At 37.1% G+C, this 14,937-nt stretch overlaps 1 protein-coding gene across 1 annotated transcript in view; it reads right to left on the minus strand.

The window, feature by feature from the left end:
* Positions 1-14,937, minus strand: part of FCHSD2 (FCH and double SH3 domains 2) — a 366,482-nt gene that overhangs the window by 185,764 nt on the left and 165,781 nt on the right. The window contains exon 5 of the mRNA XM_069070809.1: positions 12,657-12,801. Within this exon, the coding sequence (XP_068926910.1) occupies positions 12,657-12,801 (145 nt within the window). The remainder of the gene's footprint in view (positions 1-12,656; positions 12,802-14,937) is intronic.

A 14,937-nucleotide genomic window follows, 5' to 3' on the forward strand; every position in this document is an offset into this window, starting at 1 on the left:
GAATAGTCCAGCAAAAACAAATGCTTACATTGGCCATGTCTGAAAATATGTATCTTTTACTGTACTTTAAATTCATTCCCTCTCTGGCAGGAGGTAAAGGACATAAAACTCAAACTCTTTAAAGGTGTTTCAAAGTTTTTATCTCTTCACAAACTCCTCAAAGATCAAAATTAAAACATACACACATTTTGCACCACCTCTTAAAGGAATAAGCTGTTAATAATCACTGTTCAGAATTCCAAAATCTCTTAAAAGATGCAACAAATATCTCTAATTGTTTGGGAGAGGCTATTGGTGTTACATTTGTATACACTCGTATATGTATATGCTGTCTTCCTTAATAGTATATTGGCCCCTTTAGACTGGGGACTCTTTTATTTTTGTCTCTTATAAGTCTATGGCCTACTGTAGTGCCCAGCACATAGTAGGTACTTAATAAAGAACTGATTGATTTCTATGTCATGAAACTGCCTACTATTCCCAACCCTTATAAAACTTTTATAAAAGCACCATTGTGATAATCTGTTGTGCTCTCTAAATGCTAATGCCATACCCATTTTCCAAGCACCCTAGGGATAGAAAAAATTTATCTACTGAGGAGGGAAACTACCACTGAGAACATGATGCAGATTAATATGGGCAGGGGAACAGGTGAATTGAGTTTTAAAGGTAATTACACTGGGGTGAAGGCTGACAGTACCTTTTCTACAGTAGAGGTGGTCTTCTACCACCAACCCCAGTGACCTAGAATTGGATATACCTCCCCCAAAGTATCTCCATCTGTTACGTCTTGCCTTTAAGGTCCAGCTTCTCTCTGAAGCCCTCCTTGCTCCATGCCTAGAAGATGAAAGCGATCGTGCCCTCTTCAAATTTCTCCTAATACTCTGCCCTGACCTCCCCCTTATAATTTTCTTACTTTCCTTCGTTTCATACTTATTTGTATGTTTTGCCCCACCCCCAGCTGGGGTCCCCTCCTTCCACTTCCATGTACTCTAAGCTTCTTGGGAGATGGACCTATGTCATGGGCATCTTTTTATCCCTCCGCACTAAAGACTGGCCACTGTACATAAAAGGGGCTAAATAAATGTTTACTGAAATTAAATTTAGCCCTACTTCTCTCTTAAATAGATATTTAACATCCATTCTGTGGAAAAGACAAAGCTATTCATTTAAAGGAAATCCTATGTTGAGTTAACAAAGGCACTTATATAATACATGTTTCAAGCATTTCCTGGCTTTTAGTCAATTCAATTCAACAACAAATGCTTAAGTGCTAACTATGTGCAGTCTGAGGAATTAGGTACTCAGAGAGAAACACAATCTGTCCCCGCCGACATGAAGTTCTGTCTAGATGGGGAAGCTGACATATATACACATCAAGTCAATTTAAGAAGCATGTTAAGCACTAGCTACATGTCTACATTGTAAAGATACAAAATTTAGATCAATAAATCATCCAGCATTACAAGTCTAGTGTGTAGCAGGCACAGTACTTTTTGCTAGTGATACAAATACAAAGAATAAAACAACCCCTACTCACAAACAGCTTTCCTTGTACGGGAAGAAGAAAGAAAGTACATAAATAAATATATACAGGGCCAGGTAGCACAGCAAGTAAGAGCACTGGCTCCAGTGTTGAGAAGACCTGGAGATCGAATCCCAGGCTCAGACACTTAGCACCCACCCAGAAACACCTGGCCGTGTAACCTTGAGCAAGTTACTTAACCCAACTGCTTAGGGGCGGCCAGGTGGCTCAGCGAGTAAGAGCACCGGCTCCAGTGTTGGGACAACCTGGAGATCGAATCCCGGGCTCAGACACTCAGCACCACACCCAGAAATACCTGGCCGTGTAACCTTGAGCAAGTTACTTAACCCTGATTGCTTAAAAAAAAAAAATAAAAAAAATATATATATATATACAGAATAAAAAGGGAATAAATACAAATCATGGAATATCCCATGTAGAAGGTGACACTCAAAGTGGACTTTGAAGGAAGCTAGAGATTTTAAGAGGTGGAGGAGAGGAGGGATGCACATTCCTGGGATAGGGGACACTCTGTGCAAGGGTATGGAGAAGGGAGATAGAACAGACTGGAGAACAGTAAGTGTAGCTAGATGGAAGAGTGTCAAGGTAAGTAATGTTTAATAAGCTTGAAAAGATAGGCTGGAGTCCAATTGTGAGGGGCTTTAAATACCTTTGCAGGGGCGGCCAGGTAGCACAGTGAGGAAGAGCACTGGCTCCAGTGTCGGGAAGACATGGAGATCGAATCCTGGGCTCAGACACTTAGCACCCACCCAGAAACACCTGGCCGTGTAACCTTGAGCAAGTTACTTAACCCCGATTGCTTAAAAAAAATAAATAAATACCTCTGCAGAAGATACTTCAGTGGGACTACAAGTACCTTGAAGTTCAGTAACTTTTAATACTATTCATCAATATATTGGAGAAAAAAATCCACAAAAAAGACAAATTTCAAAACAGAACTTTAGGGTGGCATATTTGAGGGAGGAAAAACAATAGTACAGAGATACAAGGGGCCAACAGGGCGGGAAAAAAACATGAGATTCAGACCACATTCTACTTACAAAGAAGGAATATAGTTTTGACATTTAAAAAATATAACAAAGAGTAGTATAAAATGCAGGAGTAAAGACAGAAAAAATATTATAGTGTAAACAAGGACCTGAAGCTAGAAGGCCCAAGTTCAAATTCTGACGCTGTTATTTATTATCTGGGCTTCAGTTTCCTCTTTTCTGAAATTAACAAATCATACTAAATATTATTCTAGGTCTTTTCCAGCTCTAAATCCTATAACTGATCATTTTTCTTTATCTATTGATTCCTTCCCTGCTACCTACACTAAGAGTTCCAGGTCTCCCTTACTCATTAAAAACAACTACAACAACAATAATAACAACAAAACACCTTCCCTTGACCCTGCCATCCTGTAAAGGTATCCTCTTATATCTTTTCTCCCTTTCATAGCTTAACAGCTAGAAAATGCTATCTATCTATCTATCTATCTATCTATCTATCTATCTATCTATCTATCTATTGCTTCCACTTTCTTACTATTCACTGATTTCTCAGAACACTGTAATCTGGTTTCCAAGCATACCACTACACTAGACTAAAATTGCTCTCTGCAAGGCTATCAGCCATTAGTGGTTAAATAGGATGGCCATTCCACCAACCACAGCTTTCTTGCCCACGCACAATATAAGGGAGTGCTAGGTAGTACTTAGAACAAGCTCTATCTCAATATTTGCTTGGCATGCTCTCTAATGATCCAGGCCAAAATGTAAAAAATGTTACTGACAAACTGAGACAGGCAGAAAAGGAATGATACCAGGTAAGGAGAGAACAAAAATGAACAGTGCATGATAGAAAGGAAGAGAGATGGATGTACAGGAGAAAGGGAAACAGTACTGGGCCACAGAAAAAGAACTAGACTGGGGCGGCCAGGTGGCTCAGCAAGTAAGAGCATCGGCTCCAGTGTCGGGATGACCTGGGGATCAAATCTGGGCTCCGATACTCAGCACCACACCCAGAAATAACTGGCCATGTAACGTTGAGCAAGTTACTTAACCCCAATTGCTTTAAAAAAAGAAAAAGAACTAGACTTCTAGTCAGTCAGAAGACCTGGGCCCATCCCTCAGGAGCTGTGTGACCTTGGGTAAGTAATTTCTCTATGAGCTTCATTTTTCCCATTAGCAAAATGAGGGAGTTAGATCAAATAATAATAATAGCTGACAATTACACAATGTTTAAGGTTTATGAAACACTTTGCACACATTACACTCTTTGTGTCTCATAACAACTCCATAAGGTAAGTAATAAGAGGAGTCAGAAAGGTTAAGTATCCATAGTCTCACAGCTAGGAAATGTTAGAAGGTAAGAATTCAGAGTTTTCCAGATTACAAATCTGCTGCTCTATTAGAACAAGCTAGTGTTAATTAATATAACAATACATTTATATCTCACTTTAGGATTTAAAAAAAAATTTTATATAGCCTCTGGAAGGCAGCTACTGTAAGGACTATCTCCATTTCATAGCGGGTAAACTGAGGCAGGCCAAATGACATAGCTAAAGTAATAATGACAGTTAACATTTTTACAGCACTTTAACTGGTGATCTTAAAGTTATGGTTTAAATCCAATTTTCTTGATTTTAAGACCTAGGACCTCTAAATAACCTTCCAATCTTAAAGGTCTATGATTCTATTAAGTAGTGTCAAGCTTCTTATTCAACACTGAAATGTTACAAAAACATAGAGAGAGGCCCAGCCATCAAAAAGAGGCAGCTATAATTCTGAGGAAAGAAAAACTAGATTTGGAGTCAGAAAAATGACTATTCCACCTCTGCTATTTATTTCTCATATGCTTTTGTGTGACCTTGGGCAAGACACTTAATAAGAGTAACAGTCCACAAGCATTTATCAAGCACTTACTCTGTGCTAGACACTGAGCTAAGCACTAGGCATACACAAACAGGCAAAAAGCATGGGCCTTCCCCTGAAGAAGCTGACAATCTAATGAGAGAAGGAGCAACTTGATGGTGTACTGGATAGAGCACCAGCCCTGCAGTAAGGAGGACCTGAGTTCAAATCTGGCCTCAGAGACATACTAGCTGTGTAACCCTAGGTGAGTCACTTAACCCTGACTGCCTAAAAAACCAACACAAAAACAACAAAACCTTCTAATGGAGGTGACAACAATCCCAGGGACATAGAAAACAAGTGAAAGATAATCTCAGAGAGACAGTGCTAGCTGCTGCTATGTGTCAGCACTTTATAGTTTAAAAAATACTTTGATCATAACATTTTCCTCATCTCTAAAATGGAGATACATAAGTATCATAATACTTATGATATCTATTTGCTGTGAGGATGAAATGACAATGCATGCATAAGATTCAGTAAATCTTTAAGCACTAAATAGTATAAAAATGTCAATTGCCACTGCAGTCCCACTACATAATAGGTGACTATATAAAACCTGAATCATATTTAGTTCACATTAAAAAAAATAATCACATATAAGATATATAGTGAACATATAACAATATTGTATACATGCATACACACATAACTTAATCCAGTAGTACCAACACTTTTATTTGTGCCCTCTTCTGCTCTTTTCTGTGTATTTTGTACACAGAAACACATTTCTGTGTTTAATATTAACATATTAAAAGCCTACAAATTGGGATTTTAAGAAAGAAATATGAACATGGTGATTTATCATGTTGAAACCACAGTATACCAGGATGGTGTGAGAGACTGACCAGACACGGTAGATACTGATACTGCATGAAGAACTACCACACCTCCAGCTGGGAGCTAGAACCTTGTGAGACGCACAATCAGGACCAACCTTCTGAAACTAGAAAAACATTCAGCTGTGTTCCACCTGGCCACATGTGTGGAGACATATGCGCAGAGCTTCGAGTCCAGTAAGTGAATTCTGCTGAGAAGGGAGAGGGGAAAGACAATCATCCAAAGGGCTGCTTGGGGCCCTTCAACGGTGCCTGTACAGCAGGTCTAGATTAGGTTGAATATCTCTTTAGGAAAAGGTGCTAAATTGGACCTAAAGAGGCCTTAATAACACTCGGAAGCTAATAAAATAGAAAGGACAGGATACCAATGGAGGCAGAGGCATATGACTTAAGGTACCAAGAAGGGAATGCTCTTGAGACAACATTCCCCCCAAAAGAGAATGCTGGAAGCAGTCATTTAGCTTCTGCCCCTCCCCCCATGCCCTTGTTCTGTTGTGTGTGGAGTGTTCACACAAGACTGGGTTTGTCTGGGGTCATGGTTTGGGTTGCCCCGTGCCTACTTAGAGCATATACTTCAACTGGGCAATTAACTATGATAAAGACTATAATCAAATCCAGACTAGTAGCAGCAATCTGAATTATATGCCAACTGAGTTTATCTCTGATTTCTCATGCCTACAGAAATGGGCCTTGTGGTGAGTATGGGACAAATGTATATGCAAAGCTATGTGGGAATATAAAACTACTAACCCAGATTCAGAGAAAGTCAAAGGGGAGACCAGGGCCATGGTGGCAGTAATGCGGGAGACTATGGCTTGACCAAGTGCAGTGCTCATTTATGCTTTTGTTCATTCTTTTACTTATGTTTATTTTCCCCACCATAATCCCTGCCTGGACTAAGTTGAAAAAGGAGGGAGGGGTTCCTTGGCACTCAGCTATCAATTTAATAGCAGCAAAAAGGAGAGAGAAGGAAGGCAGCTTCAGGGAAAAGGGAACCTGCAGCTCAGCTGGAAGCAGTTCCTAGACACCCGGAGGTATCGCTTCATACTGGTCAGACCACAGGCAATACCAAGAGCAAGGAAAAATAGGAGAGAGGTTTTGCACAGTGCCTGGAATCAGATTTTATCTGAAGATAGGAGAAGAGCCCAGAATTGAGGATGGTCTCTGGAAAATTCCAAGTCTTTATTGACTAAACTAGGAATGTTAAATAAGTAAAGGAAATAAAAGAACTGCTACTTCATATTAAAGTCACATACACTTAAAAAGGGATTGCTCATATTCCTACCAAAAATGGCTCAACTTTAATTTTTAAAAATGCCTTTCCATATACTTAATGATATTATCACTTCAAATAACTAGAAGAAGTGATTATGTGCTCAATGCTTATCCAGGTGAGAGAAGAAGCCTGGTTCCCACTCAAGTTGCCCAAAGACCTTTCTGAGGTTCCCAGCCTAACAGAGATACACCAAGTTTGTGCTCACACAAATAGTCTAAGCTTCAGCAGCTCCAAAATATAAGGCTCCATGGAAGCAAGACCTGCATGCTACTGGTACTGAGGTGAGATGACATAGCATAAGCAAAAGCTCAGGCAAAACTCTGCCTCAGGTTTAGTCTCAGTTTCCCCACTTGTAAAAGGTTTACTACCTACCCCGAAAGGCTAGTTTAAGGAAACTGTCTTGAAACCATAAAACACCACATTAAAAAAACTTTTGACACTAGAGATTTCTGAACATTTACCTTCATTTCAGGTGAATATGTTTTGTTAGGTCCATTAAATGAAACAATAGATAATATCCCTTTAAAGCAATAGAAAAAGAAAGAAAAGTTGTAAAAATAAGTTTTCTCTTGAACTTTCATGTCTGAACTTTGGAAGGAGGAGCAGTGGTGGGAAATTCCACTAAAATACTTTTACTTAGTTTAAAATTTTTGTTAATCAGAAACCTAGGATTCCCCTTTGCTGCTCACCCACTCGTATGAACGGAGTATTTGAATCCAGGAAGTTAGACTATGATCAGTCTTTCATTCTACATACCACATTCATGTTTTTCTGGGAAGTTATCATTTCATCAAAAATATTTTTCTTCACTGTGTTTATTTTGAAAAGGGGAAATTTGAGGAAAGAAGAAGTTGTACAAATAGGTGTTGTTATGCAAATAGGTTCAAAACAAATTGCAGAACCAGAGAATCAAAGAGTTACAAGGAAGGGACCATCAGAAGTCAGTCCCTAGTTTAATCCTCAGCTGAGGAAAGTAATTCTCTGAGAAGGAAAATGTTGTCAGAAGCAGTGGAATTAGATTCAGATAATCCATATTAGAGTACTGACTGCAATTTTCTACTTGGATGACCCTTGATAAGTCATTTAACGTCTCTGTGCCTCCATTTCCTCATCTAAAATTTGAGGGAGTTGAGCCAAATGTAAACTCTACAGTTCCTTCCAGCTCTAAATCTATGGTCCCTTTACAAAATTCCAAAAAATTATTATCTGGTATTCTCACAAAGATCTCTAGTGACATGTCTCAATACTCTCTGGCAGTCTATTCCACTTTGTGGGAAGGACCCTAATTTTATAAATGAAGTTGCTGAGCTCCAGAAAAGTAAAGTCCCATAGTCACATTAGGATTTAGTGGTAGAAGTTAATATTAAACCTAGGTCAGGTAACTCCTACTCAAATACTTCCAATTAGAATCAATTCTGATTCTTGACACTGGATGAGTAGTTCAAAGGAAATGAAAATTAAATAAAGTACATAGGTTGTTGTTTATTTAAATAGAGAGTGAGTACTGAGGATTTCATTTTATAGAAATAAGCTTTGGTAAATATTACTACTACTAACTTCCACTTCTACAACATTTTAAAGTTTACAAAGCATTTTATTCACAAAAATTCCATGAGGGAAGTAGTGCAAGTATTGTGTCCCTTTTACAAAGGAGGAAACTGAGTCTAGAAGAAGAGAAATAACTAGCTAGGAAGTGACTAGACCATTCTCTTGGCTCTTTTCCCATTGTGCCAGGCTAACTTCTTAGAGAAAAGGAAAAAAGACCGTTTGGGTTAAAAACGAAAATACAGGGTGTTGCAGAATATTGAAACTTAGTTGAAATATTATCCCTCAACTTACAACTTCAGTTTCCTCATCTGTAAAATGGAGATATTACCCACTTCACAGGGCTGTTATAAGAATCACATGAGATAACACATGCAAAGTGCTTTGTAAAACCTTAAATAGCACTCTAGGAATGTTAGCTATTACTATTATCATTTCAAATATTTGTTAAAGTTTTAATCATCTCTCCCAAAACAGTAATTACTTTTCCTCTTAGGCAGACAATGCTAATTAGGCTCCTAATTTATATACTGTACAATCTGAAGCTTTTGACTACTGAAATGATAACACTCAATGGCTGGGCATAATTGTTGCTTTACTGAACTGAATTGTATCTGAAATAAGATATATAACAGGGTTAGCACATCTTGTGGTTTTAATTTTTAGGGTCACCATAAGCTTATTTTTGAAAGAATAAAAGGCATAGGCAACAAAGAAAGGGCAGAGGCAAAGACTGATTTTGACCTTGCAGTTTTTAAGGTATCCATTGGGCAAGGTAACTTCACTAGTGTCTGTGTGTCTAACATAACTTGGACCCTACTCTACCTTGGTGCCAATTTTTATGTAGCAACTGCTCATTTTTACGCAGGGGCTTAAGATAAAGTGTTTCCCTCACAGTAGTCCTGCAAAGCAGACAGTGCAAACATTATTAAGTTCATTCTAGAGATGAGGAAACAAAACTGGCTCAGAGAACTAATGGGCTTGTCCCTCACACCTAAGCCTGAACTCTTCCTATAACATCACACTGGCTTCCAAATAAAATAAATTCTTTAGTAGAAAATGTCTAAGCAGTTGTTTGGTGAATAGTCACCATTCCTCAGTGTAATAACTGAAGATATGCTTCAGCCTCATGACTTCCAGTCACCCAACCAAGCCATTATTTCATGTGCCTGCCTTTACCAACATGCTTCTCCCCTCTTTTACCAGCACATTTAGACCAGACCTGAGATCTATATCTCTATTCCTAGGTCTTCCACTATTTATACATCCTTACTCTCTGGGGAAATCAATCTACTCATCTTTGTAGTGCTGCTGCTCTAGGGTCCAACCCCAATGGTTGGCTGGTGACTGAGTATGTACAAATTACCCATTTAGCTTGCTATCCATACTAGCTGGACCTAGATGATGAACCACACTTCATACTCACTTCTCATCTGGTCACATGGCCAGCCCTTTTACACCACCTGCCACCCCTATGTGCTTCCTTTTCCTTCTTCCCTTTTCCAATTTCCCAGGAGAAAACTCTATTCCTTGTTGTCACTCATCTATATATGTTATCTTCTTCTATTATAACAATATAAGCTCTTTGAGGGCAGGATCCCCAGCATATATGAAGCATTCAGTAAATGCCTTTTGATTCAATCATTTAAAAACATTTATCCATGTACCAAATTCTTCTAGGGTAACCCATTCAACCAAAGTCAGTCAATTTTGTTAAAAGTTATTATAGAACAAGTCAACAGATAACTACTAAGTAGTTGAATAGAAAGAGACCTTACTTCCTGTCATCAAAAATAAGTTGCTTTGTTTCTTTAAAAAAAAAATCTAAACAGATAAACATTTTTAGTAAATTTAAATATTTTAAACTAAAAGATCTTGAGGAATCAAAATTTACTTAAGACAAAAGTGAAATATAACATGGCCATAATGGAAACCTGGAATCAGAAAACTAATCAATTAACAAGTATTTATTAAGTACCTACTATGTCCCAGGCACACTGCTATAGGCTGGGAAAACAAATACAAAAGTAAGACAATTCCTACTCCAAAGGAGCTTATATTCTACTAAAATCTAGTTCTAATTCTGTCTTTGCTACTTATTTACCAATGTGACTTTTGGCAAATCACCTCCTTTCTTTCTCATCAGGAAAATGAGAGGACTTGGACTATGATCTCTAATATATCTTTGATGATACATCCTAGGAATCTCTGAAAATAAAATCCTAAGAACACAGTGGTATTTGGGAAAGATTTTTTAAAGCTTTTTTTTTTTTTTAACAAGAGGTTAACATTTAATCACTTAAGTCTATGGACAATTAATCTGAGCTAAGACAAATATAAAATCTCAGTTATCTTCTTGGGTCTTTAAATGAATAATGTAACAGATACATGGGGTTTAGAGAACTGAAAGGAAATAGCTGGGGTACTTTAAAGATAAATCAAGCTAAAGAGAAACTCCAAAGGTAAACTTCCAAAAGATTTTTCTGACACCATCAAAAATACCTCTTATTTGTAAACACATGTAGTCTATTATGTCTAGAGGGCCCAAGATCACAGCTTTTCTAAGGGTTCCTTCTGCTTTTTACTTCTTGTTTGGGGAACAGAAATCAAGTCAGTACTTAAACTGCTTTTGGAGTAGGCATGGCAATTGACTGCCCAGAACAAAATACCTTTTGCCTGGCTGCCACTCCCTTATTTAGGTTATCTCATTCCAGTAGACTGTATAGCCCTCCAAGGTAGAGGTTGTCTTTCTTCTGCATTGTTTCTCACAGCATTTAGCACAGTGGCTGACAGATAAAAAAACACTTAAGTTTTTTCATTAAAATCTAAACTCTAAACTTTTCTTATTGTACCATGGACTCCTATATATTTTTCCCTAAGAATTTTTATTAGTTTCATTTCCTTAGAGTTACCATATCATTCTAGAGTTTAAAATTTTTTCATTAGTTAAGTTCTTCCTTCCACATTTCCCAGAGAAAAGATTAAACCTAGATCCCTTTTCTTGTCAAAAGACATTTTGATAGCTTTAAGTCTTAAGGTGATGGGCATGGATGGGGTTCAACTATACAACTATAAAAGATGCAAAAGAAAAAAGAAATAAAATCAGCTGGGAATATTCAATAAATTAATTTCTAAGTTGCCCATGACAGAGAAACCAAAAAATGTGTATATAGTCTCTTGATTTAGGTCACTGTAGAACCAGGTCAGTGTCATTATCCTTAAAATGACCAATGGAATTATTCTGTGGTCTTTAAGTGGCTAATAACAGCTAACATTTATAGTTTTAAGAGTTGCAAAATGCTTTCCATGTGTCATTTCATTTCACCAAATGATATCTCACAAAATCAGATGGCTCTCAGATGTTGACTAAAATTATTAAATCTGTTTAACTATTAACATTAAATGTAGTAACATGCAATACCTCTGCCCAAATGAGCTAGATGGTTTTTCTGAAGGATTCTGTGAAATTGCAGGCTATGTACACAGAAGATGACATGACTCCTGACTGGCTGACAGAACATCAAGCTACATTATAGCATACTTCAGAAAGGGTTAAATTAAAGTACTTCTCGGGAAGCAAGCTTATACTTTTGAAGAGGAGAGAAAACTTCCTGGAGTCATAGACATATGGGGAGTTCACCTACAATACATGCCTTGACAATGCATGCTGTCCTAGACACTAAGAACAAACTCCCCTTGATTAGAATGTTCTTTTTCTTTGGGAACAGAGACCTTCTCTCATCTGTTAAATCTTCATCTACTTTTGTGTATTCTTTGGTCTACTCTACAACCTAGAGTTTACTCTAATACATATTAGAGTATTCTCCAATAATTGTTTATTGTTTACTTTGATAAATTAGTATACTAGCTTGTTGTGATGATCTTTTGTGTGATAAGTGTGTGGTGAGAGAGAGTTAAGCTGATGACAGTGAGAATAATTAAGCAAAGTGGCTTTTATCCTGGGCTCTAAAGTACTGTACCTCTACACTACTAATATTAATTGGAGAGATATAATATTGGCCCACCCCTCTAAGGGAAACTGCTATTTCTAACCTTTGTGGGACGTAGAAGGATGAGGAGGGATGTGGCTAAGTGCTTTCTTGTTCTCTTACTCATCTCCAAGAGGGGTATGAAGTCCTCTGGACATCTTTATGGAAGTCCCTTCCCCATTTACATAAGTATGTAGCTTCATACTTCAGTATTCTCTCAGCTAATCAGAAGTCACGTCTCTTTCCATGTCTCTAATACGAAGTTTCACAAGATTCTCCCGCAGGAAAAAAAAAAACACCTAATTTATGTGAACAGAGACTCTACATATGATTAAAGGGTTTTCATTTAAATGGAAAGACTTTCGTAAAATTCCAAACAATGGAGTCAAATATAAACATAATAAAAGCATCATGTAAAAGGTGTTTGTATATATTTTGTTTACAACTATAATATGATATAACATTGATTACAAACTCATCATTGTTGTTTTTTTAAAACTACTTCAAATCTTTGATGGGACATGGGACGGGGGGGAAGAGCATGAGGGGCAGAAATGGAGATATTACCCTTTTTAGCTGTTGTTCCTTTAAGTTTCTCACTGTCCTGGCAGGTTCCGAAATAAGGTTTTTATAGTTTTCGCAGATATTGATTCGAGATTGGGCAACCTGCAAAGTTCCCTCTAAAAATGATTTCCAAACAGGATACATGCTCCTAAAACCAAGAGAGTGACACAAGAGTTAGTAATAAAGAGAGTTAACCATTTCTTTACTCCAACATTACCTATGTTACCAAGAGTAATCATATAAGCTATCTGAGCCAAAAACTTCCTCCGGGGAAAACTGATGAAAATAATCCTGGTACTACTTATTTCTAACATATATTATAAAGTGCTTTGCAAATCAAATAAAAAAACATTATTAAGTATTATTCACAAAAGAGCAGGAATAATGAAGTCTTGATTATAATTGTTGAGAGATGGCATTACTTTATGGTTTAGCTTTACATATTACTGAATTCTGAGGCCAGATTTGAACTCAAGTCTTTTGGACCTATAGTCAGGAAAGTCTGAGATCAAATCCAGTCTCATAAATTTAGTAGCTGTGTGACCCTGAGCAAGTCATTTAACCGTGTTTGCTTCAGTTTCCTCATCTATAAAATGAGCTGGAGAGGAAAATGGCAAACCACTCCAATATCTTGGACAAAAAAGAAAACCAAATCTCAAATGGGGTTATAAAGAGCTGGATACAACTGAAAAGACTCAACAACAATATCATATATTAATGATAATAAAAAATAACATATCACTAATCCTATTTTCTTGTATATCTTCAAATTGTTCTGGGGTGATCCAGCTTATCAAATATTACAGATGACCATATACCACACTAGGAGAACAACATACTCAAATTGCAAAACAAATCAACACTAAAATGATACTGATTACATTTTCCTTGAAAGGACTTATAGGTCATAAGTTATAAATGCCATTGTACTGCAAGAGTATGGAAGTCCCAAGAAAGAAGGATTTCTGGTTAGCAAATGGAGGTGTTGCCTCTGTGGTTTATATAACTGTTTTAATTCAATCGCTGCTAGGCACAAATTCTAAGGTCAAAGACAGAAAGGTCTCAAATACCCCCAAAATATTTACAGAAGTTCTTTCTAAAGTAGCAGAAAACTAGAAACAGAGCATTTGCCCATTGATTGAAGAATGGTTCAACAACTGCAATTTTGTAAAGGAATATTACTGTTTCCTAAGAAACAATGAGTATGAAGAATATAGAAACACATATGAAGATATATTTGAAGTAATAAAGAGTTAAGCAGAACCAGGAATACAACATATACAATGATTACAATAATGTAAATTACAAGAACAAAAAAAATCTGAAACTGAAAATTACATAATTTAACAACCAAGCTTGGTCATGATAACAAGATGAGAAAATATACCTCTCCTCCCTTCTTTGCAAAGATATGGGACTATAGATGTGGAACTTTGCGTATACTGTTAGAACTGATATATATATATATATATATATTGTTTTGCTAAACTACTCCCCCCCCCTTTTATTCTTTTTAAAAAGAATATATTTCTGGGCAGAAGGGTTAGAAAGAAATTCAGAAATAAAAATAATATAAAAGCAAAAAATATCAAATGAAAAAAATTTTTAGTTTTTAAAAAGGAAAAATTGTGTAGAAGGGTTATGTACCACAGTGTTTCAGAAGGATAAATATCCTAATTTTCCAAAAAGGGAAGGGAAAAATGATTCTGCAAACTATAGGTCAGTAAGTTTGACTTCAATTCCTGGCAAAATTATGCAATGTGTTGTTAGAGGAATAGCTGATGAACATCTGGAAAAGGAAGTGGTGATGACAGAGGGCTAGCATCACTTCTTTCAGAACAGGTCATACAAGACCAGTCCCACCTCTTTTTGGCAGGGTCACTTGACAGGTAGATGAGGGTAGTGCCTTAGATACGGTGACAATCTTCATAGGAATATATATTCAGAGATATAACTGACCTTAGATGCTATTGAGATCAACCCCTTCATCTTTGCTGTTTTCCAGTCATTTCAGTCATGTTTGACTCTGTGACCCCATTTGAGATTTTCTTGGCAAAGATACTGGAGTAGTTTGCCATTTCCTTCTCCAGCTCATTTTACAGATGAGGAAACTGAGGCAAACAAGGTTAAGTGACTTGTTCATAGTTGTCAGAGGTCAGATATGAACTTAAGAAGATGACTCTTCCTGATTCCAGGCCTGGCACTATCCACCTTGCCACCTAACTGCTCCTTCACTTTGCAAACGAGGAAACTGAGGCTCAGAGAGGTTTAGGGACTTGCCCAT

This window comes from Petaurus breviceps, unplaced genomic scaffold, assembly GCF_028583685.1.
Source record: "Petaurus breviceps papuanus isolate PSGF00001 unplaced genomic scaffold, PetGlider_PUasm1.0 90823, whole genome shotgun sequence".
NCBI lineage: Eukaryota > Metazoa > Chordata > Mammalia > Diprotodontia > Petauridae > Petaurus > Petaurus breviceps.